The following is a 22,949-nucleotide window of genomic DNA, read 5'->3' on the forward strand; positions in this document are numbered from 1 at the left end:
CCTGAACAATCTGCAGGAAGCAGCTTTATGTTCAAAACATGATTCAGATTTAATAAAAAAGGTTCAAGACAAGGAAGAAGAAACTTTAGTTTTGGTAATAACATCTTTAATTTAATCAGTTTATCTACAAAATCACTTTCATACATCATGTATTAAAGGCATTTAAACAATCAAAAGCTGTGAACAAAATTTCTACATTGATTAAATAAAAAAAGGCAGGAGTGTGAATCCGATTTTCGTTAAATGCTGCTTAGATTTCACATGTAATCATCACATGATGTTAAATTATGAGGTTAAACTATAAAATCACTCGTTTGTCAGTTTCACTGACAGAAATCGGTTCCTCTGAAGGCCTCATGCTGAGTAAAGTGCTGGCAGTCGTTTGAGTTCATGTGGAAAAAAGGAAACGTTTCGTCCAGTTTCATTAAATCTCATTAAAATAATAAAATGTCTCTGGTGTTCCACAGGGATCAGGTCTCCAACGGTCCTGAAACCTGGAAATTATATTCGTTCTAAATACTGTAAGATATAACGATCAGTTACACAACCAGCCTCTGTCAACAGTACCGTAAATTATTTTTAAATCTTTTTAACAGCACTTCTTTATAAGAGTCAGTGATTAGCACCTGGGATGTGTCGTAACTGCCTGGATCGTCATGAAGTTTGGCACAGACAAAACCCAAAGCTGAACTGTTTTTAGGGAGACTTTCCAATCTGTAATCAATAAAATCGTTGCTCTGGATGTAAACTGCGTTGCTCCTGGTGGCAACATGTTGGAGATCTGACTTCTCCTGTTTCTGGTCTTCTGCTCGCCGTCGTTTTGGTTGAGTTGCTGAATGTTTAGGCGATTATTAAGGAGGATTTTTGTCCTGTTTACTTCTGAATGCGTAACCATGGCAACGAGGTAGCGTTTTTTTTCTCCAAATGAGGTGGATTGATTAGCAGCGCTGCCTGGATTTGGAGCTGTTAGCTTAACGATTATCTGACTGTTGTTCAGCAAAAGTCTTCAGTCAGAGGCCTCTACAGAGCCGCTTCAGCACTGACTGCTACTGGAGTTTCTCCCACAGCATCACCATCAAAATGACTCTGATACTTAAGACAGGATTTAATTTCCCTTTGAGAAACAAAACGCATTTCTGACTTGGATTGAAAATTCTTCTGTATATTCAAAGTTTTGCTCTTTTTAATAAATTCAGAAATGAAACCCTGATTCATAAGATGTAGGAAATATAAATAACTAAAGAAAATGTGTGTTTATAAGTTTATAAAAGGTGGATTATTTCAGTATGACTCTTGTTCTGTGTTTGTCTGCAGCTCTTAATTTTGGTAAATATTTATGGTGTTCCACAGGGCTCCATTCTTGGACCTTGTTTTTTTTTCTGTCAGAAACACTGACGTAAATGTTATTCAAAACCATAAAATTACAAAAAGGATCTTAAATTTTACAGTGACATATGGGATCATTTCAAGAACAGAGATACAATTACGCCACATTGCAAAAGATCTTTTTCAATATTTGCTTGAATTCACTGCTTTTGTTTATTGTCTTCACCTGTCAAGTTTAAATTTACATAATTTTCTGGTTTCTTTTTGAGACGACTGAGTTACAGAGATTTATTGTTCCAGTTAAAAGCTTGGGCCAGTTCTGAAGAAATTCCCTTGAGGTGTTTCAGATCTGAGAGAGAACGGGATGACACACACACACACACACACACACACACACACACACACACACACACACACACACACACACACACACACACACACACACGTGGGCAGGGTCAAAGTGTGTCGCTGACGACTGACGGCGGAGATGTTTGGGATTACTGGAGACCCGACCCAGATCCCGGCTCTGGGGAAAGTTTATTATGACAAAACGAGGAGAGCAAATAACCAATCAGCAGATCCGTGGAACGCCTTGTTGTTCCTGGGAAGGAAAACGTGGGACAGATGTGAATCCAGACCAGTTTTAGTCATGAGGCGCTTTCGAATGCAGAGTGGTGACGGCTGTGGTTTTATGAGAACAAGCACTTAAAGATTTTACTGTGACACCCAGCTCTGCATGTCTTGTTGCTCTGAAACAAAGATCTGAACTTTCCCCTGAGTCCTGATTTACAGCCGCCTCTGAATCCTGTCTGTAGAGTTTGATGGGTCGATATTTATTATGTTCCACTGTCAGACGAGGCCTTTGATAGTCTGTTTACTGAGCCGTGTTTATTTATTGTTTCAGGGAGGCTGCTCAATGTGGCTTCTTTTCTGTTAGTCACCTAACTTTCTAAAAAAAGAAACAAAGTGTGTGTATGTTTCACATTTTCTGGTTCTTGGAGTGTTTTGGTGAGAGGTAAACAGGACGGTAGCTGAAGAGGTTCCCTGGAAACGGAGGAAACTTTGGAGAAAGACGTTTTGGGAGATGATTCAGTTTAAACTGCAGAGAGACTCCGACTCCCAGCTTCAGTCTGGTTGCAATTATGACAACAGAGACGGAGCGCGGCCGAGTCTGGCGGTGGAGAGAGAGAGCCTCGCATTCCTCCTGAACATCAGAGCCGGGTCGGGTCGAGGTGAACCAGACGCCGACGTTCCTGTCGGATGAGAGCGCCACCTCTGATATCTGCCTGGAGCATCTTACGAGGAAACCCAAACCAAAACTCTCCAGTGCTCAGGTCAAAGGTCAGCTCCCCCGAGGCAAAGCATGGCTAAGAAGGCAGCTAAACCCAAGACTGAGGGTGCAGAAAAGTTAAACCGTTTCTGTTTTTCTTTGTTCTTTAGCAACAATCAGTCTCCAGCTTAGAAACATCCGACAGAGACTGATGCTTCCTTCACAGCATCACTTACTGTCCAATAACTTGTTGCTTTTTACAGTTTCTGCTTTTAAAATATTAAAGTTGTATGATGATAACTAATGTAAACATAAGAGGTTGGCAGCTATGAGTAAAAGCAGAAACGGTAGATAAAGTTACTGAATCGTGTTGCACAGATGGATGAGGCGTAAGGCCGACACACAATGACCAGCTGAGGTCTAAAATATTCCACATATCATCTTCATCAGCTGCTCTGACAGAACAAAGCTTATTTAAAAAAATGATTTGATAAATGTGGAGATCTGGACTTGATCTTGATCTTGGAGATCAGGATTAGCTAAACATGCTATTATCTTCAGTTTGCAGAGGTTTACCTGATTTATCAGCATCTTCTGGATCAATATGTTTGTAATAATCAGGATCTTGTGTATCCTGTGAATTCCCACAGCATTTCAATCCTCCATGCTGATTCTGAGTGAATTATCACTTACGCTGATGACAGTTTGATTTTTTCCACCAGAAACAATGGCTGCCTTTGATCAGATTTAATGTTTGCTCCGGTGGGAAATAACTGCAGCTCAGTGGTAATAAAATAATCTAAATTAATGCTGGGTTTGGTTTTAGACGCTTCAGTTCTTTTGACAGTGAAGTTAATTTATTTTAAAGCTTTCGTTTACTCCCTAATTTCAACAAGGCAAAAAGAAACTCACATATTTTGAACTTTGTGAATTTGGCCCTAAAGTTTCAGAGCCTGACTTTACCTGTGGTTCAAATACAGGAATAATTTGCCATGAAACTGAGCCGTCCAACATGAACAACGGTCATCCAAAGCCAACCTGACTCCATACGTCAGCAGAGTTTTTCTCTGGTTTCCTCTGTGGACCAAAGTCTGGTGAGTCTGTGCCAAATTTCATGCTATAAACAATAGTTTTTGTATTTCAGTCGATCTGAAGGTTAAATGATCATTTGTGTTCCTGTTGAGGTAAAATGTTTGTGTCCACCTTGGTGTCTCTCAGTGGGACGTTCAGTCCGTTCAGTCCACCAGGGACTTCAGGTCTGGTAGTCCCTTCAGCCTCAGGTCCAGCAGCATCTGTCCGTAGGCTTTTCCCTGGGAAGACCAAACAACAAGCTCTCAGCGTGGGAACCCAAGCAACACTTCGCAGTGTGTGTGTTTGGCTGTCTGATCTGTGTGTATCGGCACGTTTCCATTCATTTTATTACATCTCAATAAAAATCAGCTTCAGATTTAATCTGCACCAGTTAAAGTTACAGAGAAATCATGTAGACTGCAGAGTCACACGTTCTTCTTCAGACTCCAGATTCTTTATAACACTGTCTCATATTTTACCCATAGTGCTCCACTAACTCCACTGTCATAAAGGTTTACCAGAGCTTTAGAGACATGATGTTTAAACATTGATAGATTTGGTATGACCTCATCTTGTTGCGCCCAATTTTTACGGAAACGTCAGTTTTAGATTCGTCGAACTGCAGGACGTCTCCAAAAACTGAAATCTTTGTTCCTGAGTTCATTTCCAAACTGTAATCAGGATTTTCAGCTTCTATGCACCACAAATCTGGACCAACCTCCAGAAAACTGTAAAGCAGCCGAAACACAGAGTTCCTTTCAGTCTAGACTAAAACCCTGCCTGCTAGTGTTGCTTTTGATCCGTAATGAACGAAACACTGACCAACACGTCTGACATGTTTTGACGATTTTGATGACTTGACAAAATGAAATGTTTGTTTCTGTTTCTCAGTTTTATGACTTTATTTTCCTGTTTTTATGATCTGAACCACTTTGAACTGCCTTGTTGCTGAAGCAACACAAACAAACATGATTGATTGTTTTAATGTTGCTTTGGGAGTCGTGGCTTCTTCCTCCCTGAACGGCCCGTCAGCAGCGTCTCTCGGGGTCTTTTGTTCTGTTTCTGTTCATCTCTGACACAGAACCAGAACAGTTCCTGCTCAAGCTGCTTATATGAACACATGAACTGGTAATAACACGGAGGAACCAGACTTATGGGTGTCCAGAACTCTCTTTTCTGATATCTCGGCTGATTTTCCCATAATGCCTTGCAAAACCTCCACAGGTTTGGCCTTATTTAACTCAAATGGAGCTGCTGAGCCACAACATCCTCATCTGGACTCCACTAATTGTTTAAAGGCTGATTCATCAAAGTCCATGTCAACGTCTGACATTGAAGGCACAAACAAAAGGAAAACAACATCCTTTTCTTATTACTGTGGCATTCAGCAAAGTGAAACAACATTCAGGAACGCTGAGTGTTTGTCAGCATCTGAGCTGAATTGGACATAAACCTGCTAATAAACTGTTACCACGTTTTTCCTTCCATACGAGACTGAAACAGAAACAGCCACCAAATGCAGAACATTTCACGTTTCAATGCAGCTACTGTCTCAAAATCCTCGGCAAATCAACTTTCTTCTGCTAAAACAGGAAGTAATGTGATAAAGAGCAGAACCAGCAGTCACTGGTTTAAACTCCACCAGGGCGATGTGACTGGGAACGCCGAGTCCTGCAGAAACATTTTGATGTCTGAGACGTAAAACTGAAGCTGCTTAAATAAAACTAAATGAGTGTTTCAGTCAAAGTTTCACTTTGGGTTGAACATTTCGTTGTAAAACAATAAATGTAGCTCATAAAATGTAAATGGAGATTGTGTCTCAACATGCCAGTTAAGGGAGGTAAAGTCAATAATTTGCCTTTGGGATCAATAAAGTGTTTCTGAATTTGATTTTGTTGGAATAACTGAAGGTAAAGAAACACCAAACAGACAAGACTTCAAAGCTTTTACAGGTGATAAAACTCAGCTTTTATTATTCCGTGTTTCAGAGTCATTTTCCATCAACTGAAAACCAACAATTAAAAGTTTGACATTAAATTTAATGGAACATAATAAAACCTCAGTCTTGTTCCTGCATTTATGTTGAAGTTATTAATTGATAAAATAACTTTTCTTGCTCCGTTAGAGAGAACCAAGTTTCAGGACGTTGAAATTTGAGATTAAATTAAACATTTTGCTGGATTTTTGTACCATTTGGGTTTTTAATGCTTCTAAAAACAAAGCAAGCGTTTAAAATAATCACCCAACCAGTTTCTGACAAAAAACCTTTTGGTGTCTGAAAAATGGACCGTTTCAAAAACGTCACAAATCAGAAGGCACTGCCCTGTTACCTAGCAACCCCAGAAGCCCAGCCCGTTACCTAGCAACCCAAGTTGAGCTCCAGCATGTTTGGTCAGCTGGTTATAATGGCTGCTGGAAAAGACAAGTGTTTTGTTGTTGACTTAGCATCTGGAAACCACTTGCTGCATTCTTATTGGTTGTGCAGGAGGCTCTACTTCTGCTTTTCAAAGATGTACGGTTATATAATTGCACATCTGTTTGTCTCCATTTTTGCATGCGACTAAACGTTGAGTTAGAGGGGCGTGGCCAGCAGCAACTTATTTGGATTTAAAGTGACAGAGGCCCTAAAAACAGCTAATTCTAAACAGAGTTGACTAAAATCTCATCCTCCAAGAATGATGTGCAAAAATGTAATGAAGACGTTTTGTGTAGACCACAGACCTGTCCTAACCTGTTCAACCCTTTAAGGTTTTAGTCACTAATAAGATTTTAAAGGTTCAGTAGAAAAGCCAGAGTGTAAATGACTGTGGCTTTTTCTGTAACAGGTTTTCTACTTGTTGCTTTAGCTGCAGCTCCCTGACATTCCTCACTGCTGAGTGGATCTTCAGGTGTCTGGACACGTTTAACCTTTGATGTGAGAGGAGAGGTGGTGAAAACAAGGACAGGAAACGGAAACGGGTCCGAAAACAGCTGAACAAGCAGAAAGCTGCTGTCTGTCTGCAGGTTTGGAGGGAAAACTTCAGGTAAAGGTTTGATACCCGGGTCACTTTGTGAAGTGAGCAGAGGAAGCTCTGACAGAGTGTGTGTGTGTGTGTGTGTGTGTGTGTGTGTGTGTGTGTGTGTGTGTCACCTGGGGGTCGCTGCGGAGCGAGGCCACCCCTCCCCCTCCCAGGGAACTCGTCAGGACAAAGTTGAGGCCGTGGATCCCCGGCAGAGTGTATCTGGAACCACAAACCCCCACCAGTGAGAACCAGAGCCTGGCTCATGCCCTCATGCCTGGGCGTGTTTTTCTTGGACCTGCTGTGGGACTTACCAGAAGTTCATGTGTGATGAATGAACGGCTGAATCACGACTACAGTGCAACACGTGTGTCTGTGCACGGCGGTGAACTGCGACCTCCAGAAACAGAGCGGTGTGTGTCTGTAAGCGTTTAAAGGTGAGGCCGCCTGCAGCGCTAACGAGCAGCAGGCGCGCTAACGAAGCGTCTGTGGCGGCGGGGGGGCGGCCAGAGGTGTGAAAGGAGGCGCTGGTCAGTCGGATTTACAGCCTGAAAGGCTTTATTGGGCTAATCAGAACCACACCGTGTTCTGAGGCTGCGCTCCAGATTAAACACTCATTAACTCTGGAAGTTCAAACACCAGAAAGTTATAATCTGGTTCTCATTTTTGTGAATGTAACTTTAAAAGAACAACATGTTGTTTGTCCAACTAACACACAGAGACGGAAACAAAGAGCTGCTGATCAAAAGCATCGATCGGCATCGGAATGATGAAGAGTCACCAAAAACATCTGGAGTAACAGTAAACAGATCTCTGATGCTGATTATTAATCTGATTTAAAAACAGAACCCTGAGAACCCTGAAAAATACAAAACCTCACCAAATATTTTTGGTCAAGTTTCTATTGCAAATGTCTTGGTTCACTTCAAACAAGGCAAAACTTACAAGCATCATTTCAGCACAATATGCCAGCTTGTTTTAAGTCAATAACAGCTTAATACTGATGAAACAGTACGACTCTTATAACATGGGAGGATTACAGGTGAAATAATCTGCCAGTGGAAGGAGGATCACTTTGGTGTTTCTGCTGCTTCTTGGTTTCAGCAGAAGTTTTCCTGTTGTTTTGATTCCTGGTTCCTGGTTCTGTCTCCAGGACGGCCCGATGTGTCATTAGTGGGATTAAATCGTTTTTAATTTTGTCACAGATATAAAGTAGATCTACCAACCCGACCCCACCTGTGTTTGTGTTGAAACATTTTTCTGGGCCAGGAACCAGTTTGTTTAAATATTCAGCCCTGACTTCACTCAGGAACAAAGAACCTGGAGAGCTGAAGTGTGTTTTATGGTCCATGCTGAGTTCTCTGCATTAACGACTCAGCCTGGTCCTGATCCGACCCTCTGCACTCACCGTGTGACGGCGTTCTGCACTACAGGCTCGATCAGGTGAGAGAAGTAGTCCTCCACCACAGAAGAAGTCAGGTGTTTCTTCAGGTAAGGGAAGTAGAGAGGATGGCGAGCGATCACTCCTACAGAGACACGAGAGGATTCATTTTAGACTCATCTTCTCAGGTTTTATGCTGAACTAAGGTTAACAGCATCCTCACTTCTACACTTTATCTCAACCACCCGACCAGATGGAGATGTTTGTGCTTTGGGCCAATAAAGTGGTGCAGACGACAAAACAACAGGAATAGACTATCCACCCAGTATAAACTGGTATAGATTAGTATGATTCAGTTTGTTTGGTTGTAAACTGGTACAGACTGGGACAGACTGGGATAGACTGGGACAGACTGGGATAGACTGGGATAGACTGGGACAGACTGGGATAGACTGGGATAGACTGGGACAGACTGGGATAGACTGGGATAGACTGGGACAGACTGGGATAGACTGGGACAGACTGGGACAGACTGGGATAGACTGGGACAGACTGGTACAGACTGGGACAGACTGGTACAGACTGGGATAGACTGGGACAGACTGGGATAGACTGGGACAGACTGGGATAGACTGGGACAGACTGGGACAGACTGGGATAGACTGGGACAGACTGGTACAGACTGGGACAGACTGGTACAGACTGGGATAGACTGGTACAGACTGGGATAGACTGGGACAGACTGGGATAGACTGGGACAGACTGGGACAGACTGGGATAGACTGGGACAGACTGGGATAGACTGGGACAGACTGGTACAGACTGGGATAGACTGGGATAGATGGGTTTAACCAGCATAAACTGGAGCAAACTGATATTAACCCTTTACTGAATCACTCGGGGCGCCACGATGGAGGTGAGGGAGGGGAGGAGTGTTGATCAGAGGCTGAAACTGTTTTCCTAAGTTGTTTTGCCAGTTTATTAATAATAATTTATCTGTGAATGTAACTACCTGGTTGGGGCTCACAGACGGATTTACTACAGCTTGAACCAGCTAGCTCAGAACCCGACCAGAACCTCCTGACGTGTCACATGATTTACATTAATATGTCATCAACGGCGTTTCTTCTTACAGTGGAGCAGCATTCAAAACAAAAGACGGGATGCTGTGCAGCATCGTCTCCATGGTTACCAACGGTTAGACTTCTCCATAATGTAACATTATGTAATCCTACTTCTTTATAGCGGTCATATGAACGTTAATCTTCTTTCCTTGTAAAAAGTGTTGTGTCTGTTTGTGACCATTTTTAAGTGAAATCAACTAAACAAAGTGATATGAGGCTGAACTGGTTGTTTTGTTGTCCGTCATGGCGGAGTGGGCGGAGTTTTGAAGAGCGTGACGTCACGTGCATATAAACGCTGGCATACTGGTGCAGAGTGGGACAGCCTGGATTAAACTGCTGTATTTATTTTATCATGTTATAGTAATAAAGATCAGAACATGAATGCATATAAAAGATCAAATTTAACCAACATTTCATGAGTGGTGGCCTCCCCTGCCCTCCATGTGGCTCGCTGAACGCTAAAAGCTGAGGAGTTCTCAGCTTTCTGCTTCTGGGTCTTTGGCTCCATTTAAATGCAGCGCTGAGGTTTACAAGTTCTCACCGATGTTTGCCGAGTCTCCTTTGTCCCCGCTGCGTGTGAATGCCAGGTCCTCCAGCCGGTAGGTGTGTGGTCCGCTGGGCAGGTCTGAAAGGAACCAGAAAGACCTGCGTGTTTGGCCCAGAAACTTGTGGTAAAACAGAGGCAAACACACATCCAGCCTGTTAGCTGTTTGTTTCCTGCCAGTGGTCCGCTCTGTCCTAATGCAACCCATTCAGCTCAAGTTGAAGGCTCTCAACAAACCATGAAAGCTCGTAAAAAGTTGCTAAGAATGTCAAGAATTCATGAAATGGGTGAAAAAACAATGAGAGCACAAAGACATCTGTAATCAATTAGGAAACCTGTAACCTTTCCAGTAGCATGTTTGTCCTTTAAAATCACTTTAACTGGAGATACTTCATGTTTTATGGAAGTAGCTCCGTAGCTCCTGTTCACTTCCACGCCATGCATATCTGAAAACGAATGCATGCATGAAAATATAAACACCAATAAGACTGCAGTCTGCATGCAGAGGTGGTCGGTGCTGCAGAGCTTTAACTGTTTGGTTTTGTAAAGAAGAGCAGCTTCTTAACAGTCTGAAGTTCTGCTGGGAATCTGCAGAACAAAACCGCGACTGAAGAGAGCGACTGGGTCAGAACCAGCAACACTTGTTCTGTTCCCAGAGGTAAAAACACACAAAGAGAATCCTGAATGTCTCTGAAGGGCTGAACAGCTCCAGTCTGACATCCTGCTTAAATACTTAAAATTATTTCAACATGTCTTCAGGATTTTATAGTTAGATGGAACTAAAATAAATCAACTGCCTATTCAACAAATACTTCAATACTGACGCTAATCCTGACGGTGAAGTTAAACTAATAACTCAATAGTTTCACACAATAATCACTAACAACTGATACTGAAACAAATACTGTAGTTTATCTTCATCATCCATATAAAACAATCTGGATAAACATGAAAGACTTTACCAAGCAATTCATGATAATAATAATAATAATAATAAAATTAAAACAAGGTCTATTGCTTTGTCTTGCTAATGTGTCCAAAAAACCAGGACAAAGTCATGACTAAGATCTTACAGAGACTTTACAAAAACATCACAGACTTTACAAAAACATCACAGACTTTACAAAAACATCACAGACTTTACAAAAACATCACAGACTTTACCACAATCTTATCAAGGTCTTACCAAGATATTACCAAGGACTAAATGAGAAATTAAAAAACATGGCAAACATGGCTTATCTAGATCTTATCTGGACATTACCAAGACCTTACCCCCTTACCCTTTGATGGTAATGACCAAAGGTCATGACCTCAACATTACAAAGACCTGATGTTCTTACTCAGACATCCTGGATGACTTTACATCACAGCATCATCTCTATGCAGTGTGGAAACATCAGCAGCTGCATTGGATCTTAATGCCTTTATATCTCTGGACGTCATTAAAAATGGCGGCCTCTTTCTGGACGTCATTAAAAATGGCGGCCTCTTTCTGGACGTCATTAAAAATGGCGGCCTCTTTCTGGACGTCATTAAAAATGGCGGCCTCTTTTTAAAGGCTTGAAAGAGGAACAAAAAGACTCTTTCCCAGAAACCCACAAGAAAAAATGACCAGGATATTAGTGATAAAATAAACTAACAGGAGTTCTTGTTGCCTCAGTAACTTCCTATAAACTGATCAACCAATCAGAACCAGAGGTTCTGGTCACTATGAACTTGGACAGGCTGGTGATTCGACCAAATAAACATCAGATCCAATCAGGAGTTACTGGGTTACCTGTGTCCGGCGGGTCCTGATGAGAGGTGGGAGGAGCTTCATCCTGCACCTGCTCAGGTGAGTCCGGTTCGGTAAGTGACTCTACCAGTTCTCCAGCAACGTGGATGTTGACCTGTTGAATGTTGGAGCTTCAGGTGACAGTACATTACACCTGGAGAGTTAACCTGAGACATGTTGTGTTGGTTTTTCCATAAACTCAGGAACGCCTGACAAGATCAGGCTGTCAGAGACAAACTGACCTTTATCTGGGATTTGGGATGTAGGAAGAAAAACGGTTTCAGGACTGGAGACCTGCGAGCATAAACAGCCTTAAACACGTCGACTCTCTCAGTTTAACGTGAAACAGGGAGTAACTCACACTCTGGGTCGTCCGCCCACGATGCCGGTGAGTCCAGGAGCTGCAGGGTTTTATAGAGAAACAGAGAAACAAGATTTCAGGCCATCAGATGAGAGTCGGAACCGGCCGGAGTCAGGCAGGGTTCACTCCGAGTTGAAAAGGTCCGACCCGAACGCGGCTCAGGAGGTCGTAACCTCTGCTATCTGCAGCCAGCCGAGGAAGACCCAGTTCAGTAAACCTCCGTCTGGTTACTGGCCTCCAAACACCAACGACGGTTAATTAACGGCAGCGTGACTTCACCGACTGCACAGAAACATCCAGAAACGTCTGAATGAACTTTGGTTCACATCGTGATGTTTTCACTCTGCTGCAGATTAATGATAAGGAGGCTGAGGAGCCTTCCTATTGGTCAGTTTATCTGCTTTATAAATAAAAGCAGCACTCTGCTTCATAAACACAATTACATAATCAGCTGTACAGTCTGATGGGGAACATTGTGTAGGTCACACTTCAGAAGGATTTGTTATTTTTACATGACAGACGTTACTTTTAGTGGCGCCTCTGCTGGTAACACCTGGTACTGCAGGTCAGCCTGTCTTTCCCATTTTGAAGTCTCACGTCGCTCCTCTGCTCCAATTTAAGTTAGAATTTTTCTCAGTGTGATATGATACTGCTGCAATAAAAGATTAATTTAAGAGTGTCAATAAATACAGAGGGACGTGAACAGAGCGGCAACCTTTCATCTAACTCGTCTTCCTGAAGCCAACATGACGGTTTCTGATGCTGGTTTTTAACTTTATTTAGGACTTTTCATAATGACGACAGCCAAAATATAAAACACATCAAACTGGACGTCCCAGTTTGATGAATCTCAGTTTAAGGAGACAAATTAAAACACAACCCATCACCTGAACTTTCCTCCAGAGGAACAGTTGGACTAGGGAAGCCTGTCCTTCACTGCTGAGGAAACATCAGGGGAAAATGTCACAGAAAAGACGCAAACATCGACTCGCATCTGAACTTTACGGGATTTTTATCAGATTTCACCGGATTAATTACAGAATTTATCAGAGAAAGGATCCTCAGAGCCACCACATCGCCGGAGGATCGTCATGACAACGGGACGGACCGACAGAGACATGTGATTCAGTTCTACGTCACGTCATTGGCCAGAAACACAAACTATAGGTTATGCTTAAATTCACTAGAGTTAAGATGAGTCTGTTCCTCACATAATCAGTTAAATCAGGGTTTCATGCTGCAGAAATGATAAACTTTAACATCTCTATGGTCCCGTTTCTGGTGCAAATATCTTAGGACACATGAATTAAAGGGGCAGTACCAGGTAAAATCGACTTTTTTCAGGTTTGCATCATGTTGTAATGTTATTCCCTCATCATAAATATACCTGGAGTGTTGCTTTGATTCTTTCACGCATGTTTGAGAAATCCTCTAATCTCCATGGCAACCATTCAACTGTAAAAACACCTGGGTGGACCTAGCCCCGCCCTCAGGACGAAGCTCCTCCTCAGAGCTTCAGTCTCACAGAGCAGCTCCTCCTCTGTTGCTCACACACTCAGCTCCTTCAGACTAGCAGCAGCAATTAGCAAACACCTGCTGGAACTGCTGAGCTCATCACAGGAGCGACTTCTCAGTGATAAAAACATTGTTAAGGTGGTAATGAAGGCTGAGCTTCAGACAGAGCAGGAGTTTTTAAAGAGACAGAGGCCCAATTTCAAGGCGTTAAATTACAAAGGCATATTTGACATAGATAGCGTTTTTATAACAACTGAAGTTGGCGTAGTTAGACTGTGCTGTAAAATGGCTCCATCTCCCTTTAAGAAAAAAACTAAGTTGCTTTTCTGCGAGATATTGGAGTTTAAGTCAATAATATTGACATAAAAAACTAGATCCACTGTCAGATTGCTTAACTTATAAAGAGACATGTTCCCCAAAGTTATGAGTGAAATAATCTAGTTTTTTCTTCATCAGTATTAAGGAATCATTGACTTAAAACAAGCTCCTATGTCTTGATGAAAAGTTCTGTCTTATTTCAAATGTGCTAAGACATTTGCACCAGAAACTCGACCAAAATACTCGGTAACATTTGGTGTTTATCTGCAGTTGCTCTGTGCGTGGAGCGCTTCTCCTACCCATGCCTGTTCCTGCAGGAGCCACCTCCCTGGAGAAGACCTCCAGAGCTTTCTTCTGCTTGTGGTGGACGGCCATCCAGACCACGGCCTCCCTGGAGTCCTGAACACAGACACAGACCAGAGTCAGGTTTAACCGCTGCAGGCTGGCGGCGGCTCCGCTCTGAGCTCGGCCTCTGCAGGAGGCTCCACGCAGGGCAGCCGAGGCTCACAGCAGCGTCTGTGGCGAATGGAGAACAAGAGAGACACAGAGGGAGTTCAGAGGCTTGAAACAGGCTTAGCTCTGACCCTGACCCAGTTGGTCCAACAGCGAGACGCAGCAAAGGAGGAACAGAACAGATTCATCTTTAAATCAGTTATGGAACAAATATGTTGGTAGAAAAGAGACGATAAATTGTCAAAGTTATAAACGATAATACAGTAATCACATAGTGATGCAAAAACATATTCTCAAAGAAGAATAAACTTTAAATTCTAATGAACATTTAACACTGGAACTGGAAGATATTTCAAATATCTGAAACAAATAAAACAACAGAAATGACACATAAACTTAATTATGAAGTTTCTGTAAACAAAGTTAACCTTCAAAATAAAAGCTGGTTGAGACCAGAGAACCAGACTGAAAACTTTCATCATTATCAAGTTTTTGGTAGAAAGAGAAAAATGATAAAAATCAGGAAATCAGTGGTCTAATCCGTTACCGGACCTGACCCTGCAGAATATCAGGTTCCGTTTTGTTCTTACTTTTCTGCGAGCGTTTGGGCCGTAAGTGTCTTCAGCTCCCAGAACCTGAACGTTAACCGAGTTAAAATCCTGCAGTCCCATCTGCTGAAACATCCTCCTGGTCCTGAACGAACAAAACAAACGATTAAATTCAGTCACTGATGATTTCTGTGCTCAGCAGACTGAAAACACATTAATAAAGTGAGAGGAATCATCCCAGCTGGGTCGGTTCTGCTCCTCGCACCGTTTGATGATGCTGTCTGCGGTGCGCCGGGCCTTCTCGGCCGCTCTGGGCCCTCCCACCGGACACACCGCCGTCGCTCTGAACCCGTCCATGTAGGTGGCACACACCTGGACGCCAGCAACGACATCACCGTTAACCCTTTCCTATGGAGGCCCTTCTCCTGGCGGCGCCCTCTGCTGGTGACGCTGCTGATTTACCTTGTAGTCAGGAGAGGGGGCCAAACCTCTGGCGCCGGTGACTCTGACGGCCCCTCCGTCTGCACCTGAAACACGACTTAACATCACTGAGGCAGCAAAAGGTCTATATAAACTATTTCTTAATATGTTTTATGTATTTTTTTTATTTTCTAAACATTTCTTATAATTTTTTTATTATTTTGTTATTATTTAACATTTTAATAAACCTATTTCTTTGTCTGTCCATTTTAAATCATTTTTTTTATTCGGTGTCCTCTGTGCTATCTGGACCGTCGTGGCTCTTCGTTGTGCAGGAACTCGTTTTCTCCTCCCTGTTTCTGGACGCCGCCTCTCCTCCGGTTCCCTCCTGCAGCCTGTTGCTCACCGCGGTTTGAACCGAGCTGCAGACTGACCCGTCCTGGGTTCCCCAACCCGCCTTGTTAATGTTCAGAGATAAACTGAGACGGGTCGGCTGGTGGTCAAACGGGCTCTGAGAGTTCAGCGAGGTTCAATCAGACTGAAATATTTACATTTTTCAGCAGCAGCTGGAAGTTCCCATCGTAGCTCAAACCTTAACGGCTCATTCTGACGGTTTGGCTCTTAAGAGGAAAAGATGTACAGATAGTTTAGGTTTCATGTTGTTTTTCTTGCCAAAATTATGGATTATTATTATTAGAATTTGATTTAATAAAGCAAACAAAGAACTGCATAACTGTGAAGTCAAATGAAAACTTTACATGTTGAATGAAATTGGTGCTTGAGGATTGTAGTCTGCTTGAACTGAAGTTAGCGGTTTAGCTTTAGCTTCCATTAAATACCGTGCTGACATAGCGCTTTAGCATTAGCTTAGCTGTTGTTTATGATTAGCGCTTCAGCTTTAGTGCAACTACCTTCTAGTTCACAGTCTTTTCTAATCTTAGTGACTAAATAATGATTCCAATGCCTTGTTGACATCATCTGCAGGGAAATCCTTCCCACCTTTAATTATCCTTTACCTTCTAGATCAGTGTTTCTCAAACTGTGGTCGCCGGACCAGCGGTGGTCCGTGGGCGCCCCCACTGGTCCGCCATGTACTGCATGTAAACAACTGTTCATTTGCTGTGACGTGAACTTAAAGTGCAAAGCTACAGTTAGCTTAAAGTGTTGTGTTAATAATAATGGATAAATGAATAAGACTGAGAAAGAAAATCTGCAGATACTGGCTGAAAGTTTCTCAGGGTGAGTTGCAGAACTCTTGTTTTTGAACATTATTAAGATACATAGCATGCAGGTTACACCTGTGCTGAGTACAATATGACTGCGACGAGGCGGTGAGCAGCGCTGCGCCCCACGCTGACTAACTGCATCTTAACACCTAAAATAAAATTACATTGCAATATGAAAGAAAATGTTTATTTCTGCCAAAGCAACTCATATTCTAAATTACAAACAGCCCTAAAACATTATAAGTGCACACAACACTTGTAGTAAAGAATGTTTAGATTTCTATGTATTTTCAATGATTGGAAACTTATTTTCAGAATCTGTAAATGAGTCAAAACGCCCTGAATCGACTTGTTCATGGTTTTATTGTGGCCAGTCACATTTACAAAACAGTGCCACGTTTCACATAAGGAGGAACGAAAACAATGAACTAATAGACTAATATTATCATTTCAGGTTATATATTAAGATGTTTTTATTTCGGGGCAACACTGTTCCACTTTGATTTACAGACATGAAATGAAGACTTCTTCTGTGACTTTTGAGCTTTCAGGACATTTTTCCTCTGTATAAACTCAGACATCAGCACTTTGTTGCTTTTGAGGGACAAAATGAACAGATTTCTTTAAAAAAACATGTTTTTTATCTGCTGACTCTGTTCCCTCGTCTCTCCTAACCCAGATGTAACAAGGTCATTGACATACATGTGCGAAATATTCTGGATGTACTGAAACCAAAATGCACACACAGCTCTTATTTACTCAGGCTGAGCAGAGGGAGGGAGACCTGAGGGTGGAATTTCAGAAATCTGGCAACAGTAGTGAAGTTTCTCTCTATCAATCAAGAAAGTCCTGAATTAATGACCCAACAGGCAGAAAATGAGGCGTTTTATCAGCGAGGAGGAGCTCAGCAGAAGGTTTCTGGGGTTCAAGGGAAGGTTAGACGCTGCTGCCCAAAGGTTCAGGCAGGGGCTGATGGATCCATGTTTAGGTTTATAAAAGGAAAATCTGTGACTGATAGCTGATAGAGAGTTTAATGGAGGTTCATAGGAGGGTGAAGGGTTCAGTCAGGGGCCCAAACGAAGCTCCAGATGCATTTGTTTAGGAGTATTTCAGGGTTATGAAAACAGTCAGCAGTTCAAACTGTGGTCATGTCCTCAGGACTGTGTGTGTGTGTGTGTGTGTGTGTGTGTGTGTGTGTGTGTGTGTGTGTGGGTACCGGGTAGTTCCTGGATCGCCACCTGGCTGAAATCACAGATGACGTCCGGCAGCAGGTATCTCCGCGGGTCGCCGATCTCGTACACCAGCTGCTCGGCGACGGTTCCGAAGGAAACCAGGCCGCCGGTTTTTGGAGGCTTGGAGAGAACGAAGGATCCGTCAGAGGAACATTCGACCACCGGGAAGCCCATGTTGTCCCTGAGAGGGGAGCAGAGCAGCTGTGACCAAAGGGCCAAACTGGAAACAAGATTCCTCAAAACACCATAATTATTCTAATGGAAACAGGTTTCCATTAGACAAGCTAGGCTAACAGATTAAAAGAGACAGGCTAACTGAGTCAGGCTAAAAGCTAATCAGACTATTGACTACTTACAGGAACCATAGCAGCTAATTGAAGTCAAACAACACTTAATCAACCAGCAGGCTCTCAAATTTACTCAAATAATAAGTGAGAATCAAGCCAACGGCTAGTAACCGTTTTTCTTCTCACAAGATGAGAATATCTGTAGGTACAAAAATATTTGGTTGGGTAAATAGAGCAAGTGCTTCCAGATTCAGATGGTTAGCAGGAGCTAGCATACCAACCTGTTAACCTGTTCAGGTCTGAGGGTTGAACATTGGAGATGGATGAATGAAAATCAGGTTTTTAATCCGCTGAAACTCACCAGTCGGGGACTTGGTGCCAGTCGGTGAAGATCCCTCCGGTGCTCTGAGCTCCACACTCGATCAGATGACCTGCAAGGCTGAAACACGAACAGCGAGAGCTTCAGAAACAATAAAAATACATTCTGATGAAATGTTTCTGTGGTTCAGCATTTACTTTATGGTTTTATTGAAATTTATTTTTTTCCACCAGTCTAATGAGTTAAAATTTCTAGATGTTATTCTGAAAAAAAAATTATTACGCAACATTTATGTGAGAATAAGATGGTTTTTGGTCTGATATTCTTTGTTCGTTGCTCTAAGCTACACAAAAAAACACCTGCATTTATACAGCAAGAAATGAAAACTTACAAAGAAAGAATTTATTTTTAAATTCTGCTGGGTTTTTTGGTGTGTTTGTGTTTTTTTTACCTTCCTGCTGCAAGCAAGTCGTAATCGTCTCTCTTCCAACCAAACTGCAACAGAAACAGATTTTAAGTCGCATGTGAACAAAATACAGATTAAAACAATCATAATGTCCTGCGACGGAAACCAAACAATTTTAGCTCATCAACATAAATCTTTAGCCACAAATAGTTCAGAGCCAACTTGAAACCACTCTTTGGAAAAACATCTGAGTCATTTAAGTCTACATTTTTAGCACCAAAAGCTTTTCAGTTTTTAAAATTTTCAGTGAAAGGCCAAATATGGAAGAATATTCTCAGATTTCAAATCCCTACAAAGACCTTTCAAAAACTACATTTTCATTAAAAAGAAAAAAATCAGTTTCCTTTGCTTCATATAACATAGAATCAAAGAAAAAAAAGGTTTATGTTACATTTGTGTGTATTTCTGTTCTGCTATGCCACAGTCTGTCAGGATTTGTTGAGCTTTGATATACACAGTCATGCTATGCTATGTTTGTAACACTGTTATGTTACATTATGTCCTGCTATGTTTGCTGTGCTACGGTGTACCAAGCTATGCTAAGCTATGCTAAACTATGCTAGGGTATGCTAAGCTATGCTAGGGTATGCTAAGATATGCTAAACTATGCTAGGGTATGCTAAACTATGCTAAGCTATTATAGGGTATGCTAAGCTATGCTAGGATATGCTAAGCTATGCTAAGCTATTATAGAGTATGCTAAGCTATGCTACGATATGCTAAGCTATGCTAAACTTTGCTAGGGTATGCTAAACTATGCTAGGGTATGCTAAACTATGCTAGGGTATGATTAGGGACATTTTCTTATTCTATGCTAAGTTATAAAATTAAATTAAATTTATTCTAAATAATGCTATGTAGTAAATGTTATAATATGCTATGCTACAGCACGTTATGCTACAATGTACTACAGAATGCTATGATATACTATGCTCTGCTACAACATGAGATGTAGTAATGAAAGAAAGGTGCACTACAAGTGGAGTTCAGTGCTGGAAACTTGGAGTAGTTGTCAGCACTGTTGCCGAGCAGCAAGCAGGTCCTGGGTTCAAATCCCGCCCTGGGATTTTTCTGCATACGGTTTTCATGATGCAGGTTTCTTTAGTTGCTTTCTGTGCTAAAAATCTGCAGAAACCCTCTATTTGTAGGTTTAAGCCCCTCAACAGCAGCAGCAGCAGATGCTGGCAGTCAGCTGTACCGTGTGCAGGAGCGGCCCCAGAGCCACGGCGCTGTCCACGCAGCGCCCCGTTACCACGACGTCGGCTCCCAGGTCCAGGCAGCGGCGGATCGGCTCGGCCCTGAGCACAGGAAGGGAATCACATTAGGATATTTACGGTAAATTCAAGGTATTTATGGTTTTGTGCCGATTGGCTTTCTATTCAAAAATAATATATTCTATAAATAAAATACATCAATAGACCGAAGTAAAGGTTTTCTTGCTTTAAGACATAATTTTATCTCTATATCTGTATTATCTGCATGTTCGTACCCCAGGTAGGCGTTCATGCTGTGCAGCGTTTTGGGCAGCGGCCGCCTGCCGCCACCGTCGGCCATCTTTACTTCAGACAGGAGGCTCCTCTGCAGGAAACCAGAGGAGGAAATCAGCTCAGATCAACTTAAACCTCTGAGGTCATGTAGTCAGATCAGAGGAGGGGTCGTACGCTGGGCATGAGGTCATCACCGGTCACCACGGCAACCTTCAGGTCCAGCCCCGCCTTTTTCACGACTTCCTGTATGGCCTCGGCGCAGGCCAGCGGGTTCACTCCGCCCGCGTTGCTGACGACACGGATACCTGACGAGCAGAGAGGCCTGCGTTGGCCGTTGCCATGGAGACGGAGGGCGGCTGCCGCTGCTGCTGGGTGGCAGACTCACCTTTCCTGTGGATGTCGTTGATGAACGGAGCCAGAGCCACCTGGACGAAGTCCGGAGCGTAACCCAGGTTCTGCAGGAAGGAGAGAACGAGCCTTAAAGCAGGGAAAACAGCACCACCTGCAGGCGCCGAGCTGCAACTGCAGATGAAAATCATGATCTGATTCACTGATGAAAACTAATATTTTTACACACCTCAGTATAGCAGCTCATTACTGCCATGAAAAACTAGTAAAATCCCCACAGGAAGTTATAATTTAAAGTTTTTGAAGTGGCAATAAAAGTCATAATTATGAATCAGAAAATCAAAATTATGAATTTACATTTTAAAATTATGACTGAATTTAATTATTACTTAGAATTTCAAAATTATGACTTTCAATCAAATAATTGACTCTCATAACTATGACTGTATCTCAAACTTATAACTTTGAATGTTGAAATTGACTTTCTATCTCTAAACTTAAACTGACTTTTTAATGTCAAAATTTTGAGATTATAATACAGAAATGACAAAACAAAATAAAAAATAAATAAATATCTTTAACAACTGTTCAAGAAAAACAAAGTAAATCTGTAAATAAATACATTTTAATTAAATCTATAGTATCAACATTTAGAAATGAATGAAAATACACACATCATTAATATTATTAATAATAAAACTAGTATTTGTGTGCTTGTCTGGTTTGCTGTACAGAGTCAGGTGTGAGTGTTGGACAGGTGAGACTCACAGGCATCTTGGTTCTGGCGGCGGTGAGCAGAGACATGGTGATCTCACTGAGGTAGTCGAACACCAGGAAGTCCAGCTGTCCGCCGTAGATCAGCTGAGGGGCTGAAAACAGAACCAGAGACCGGTCAGCGGGTCATTGGGTCAGAACCGCTGGACGTTCCATTCTGGCTCCAGCTGTGTGTGTGTGTTTTTTTTTTAAATGCTTCACAGGGACCAAGAAAAAGGAGCAGTTTGAAGACTGGTAAGTGTGTCAGGTTCAAAGCCTCTGTTGCCATGGCAACAAGAGGTTAGCCTGATTTTACTTGGAGGAAAACAAATTGCACCCTTTACAGGAAATCAGAGCTGATGGGAAGCTACAATATGGTGGCCTAGTCAAAGTAAATTAGTTTGCCACATAAAGTTTTATTAAACCACGGTGCTTAAGGGTGTGGATATTTCTGCAAGGCATCGGAAAACCAGAAAGCATCCTTAAGGAGCCCGTTATTCTGGAGCTCTGTGAACCCATTAGAAAGCAGGTTGTAGTTTATAAATCAACCGGAAATGCCCCTCAGCTGAGCGGTTCCGCAGCACCGAACCCTCCGCTGGTGGAAAATCCCCCCAGTTCTTACCTGACGTGGCCGTGTCCCCCCAGAACCCGGAGGCGCAGCCGATCCGGACCGGCTTGCAGCTGCTGTACCACCTGGACCCGCCCCTGCTGTCCGGATGGGCTACACCGGGGCGCAGAAAGTTGGCTCTGGAAGACAAACTGACGCACTTCTCTGCGCTTCCTCTGCGCCATATCCGCTCCGAGTTTGAGGGCGAAAAGCGGAGGAACCGAGGAAGCCCAGACATGCTTCAGAAAACGGCTTAGTTTAGCATGAGACGGGAAAACAGAGGAGAAAAGTCCAAACTTCTGCCTCACTACGAGTTCAAGGTGCGCTGGTGCGTCAACAAAAACAGTCCCATTGGAAACGCACCACGAAGGTTCCGCTCTCGAGCAGATTAATATGATTTCAATATTTCTGACCTTTTTAATCAGGAGATTATTAATTATTAATTTTTAAACGGTTATGGACTTAAAACCTCATAACAGAGAGAGTTTCATTCAATGTATTATCACAAAACATATAATTGTTGCTATTTTTTCTACTGTTTTAAATTAATTATTTATGTTTGCTTAAATACAAAATAAATAAATGTTAAAATGTTTTAATTACTTTCCCTCGTTTATCTATTTTTAAAAAATCCCAACTTTATTTCTTAATTTTTATTTATTTAATTAGAAATCATATTAAAAGCATAATTATTAATATGCTGTAATTTTCTCCTTCTTTCTTTCTTCCTTTGTTTCTTTCCTTCTTTCTTTTTCATTTTCTTTTTTCTTTCATTCTTTAATATAAAGATTTAGTTTATTTCTGAAAAGTTGTAATTTCTATATATTCCAGTTATTTTTATGTTGCATTTATTTACTTATTTTTACACTTAATTTGGAATATTTTTGTATTTCTATTTTTTTTTCATTAAAGTGCGAGTGTAAACTTTTATATGTTTGTAATATCATCAATATCAAACATCCACTTTAGCCCTGAGACACCATTAGAGCGCTTGAACTGCTGTAGCTATGTTTTGTTTCAGGGTTTTTGTTTTTGGGTAAATGTACAGAAACAAACCAGGAGACATTTTGTTCAGATTTGGTTTGCAGTTTTTCCGTCCTCATCTTTGTTGTCCCGT

The 22,949-nt window shown here is 42.0% G+C and overlaps 1 protein-coding gene across 1 annotated transcript; it reads right to left on the bottom strand.

Moving 5' to 3' along the window:
- Window positions 1–84: 84 nt before the first annotated feature.
- On the bottom strand, window positions 85–22,190 carry LOC106903912 (uncharacterized). Its single transcript, XM_088015787.1, has 20 exons — window positions 21,848–22,190; window positions 21,241–21,341; window positions 20,510–20,579; window positions 20,299–20,429; window positions 20,127–20,215; window positions 19,836–19,935; window positions 18,623–18,666; window positions 18,214–18,291; window positions 17,550–17,746; window positions 15,150–15,214; window positions 14,953–15,059; window positions 14,730–14,832; window positions 13,986–14,085; window positions 11,854–11,893; window positions 11,735–11,786; window positions 11,496–11,607; window positions 9,713–9,796; window positions 8,075–8,192; window positions 6,798–6,888; window positions 85–3,906 (listed from the first exon to the last, which is right to left on the bottom strand). The coding sequence occupies exons 1-20, from the start codon at window positions 22,068–22,070 to the stop codon at window positions 3,832–3,834; spliced, it is 1,980 nt and encodes a 659-aa protein (XP_087871913.1). The 5' UTR covers window positions 22,071–22,190; the 3' UTR covers window positions 85–3,831.
- Between the last annotated feature and the right edge of the window lie 759 nt (window positions 22,191–22,949).

This window comes from Poecilia mexicana, unplaced genomic scaffold (genome assembly GCF_051168715.1).
Source record: "Poecilia mexicana isolate PSO_F unplaced genomic scaffold, ASM5116871v1 scaffold_18, whole genome shotgun sequence".
Taxonomy (NCBI): domain Eukaryota; kingdom Metazoa; phylum Chordata; class Actinopteri; order Cyprinodontiformes; family Poeciliidae; genus Poecilia; species Poecilia mexicana.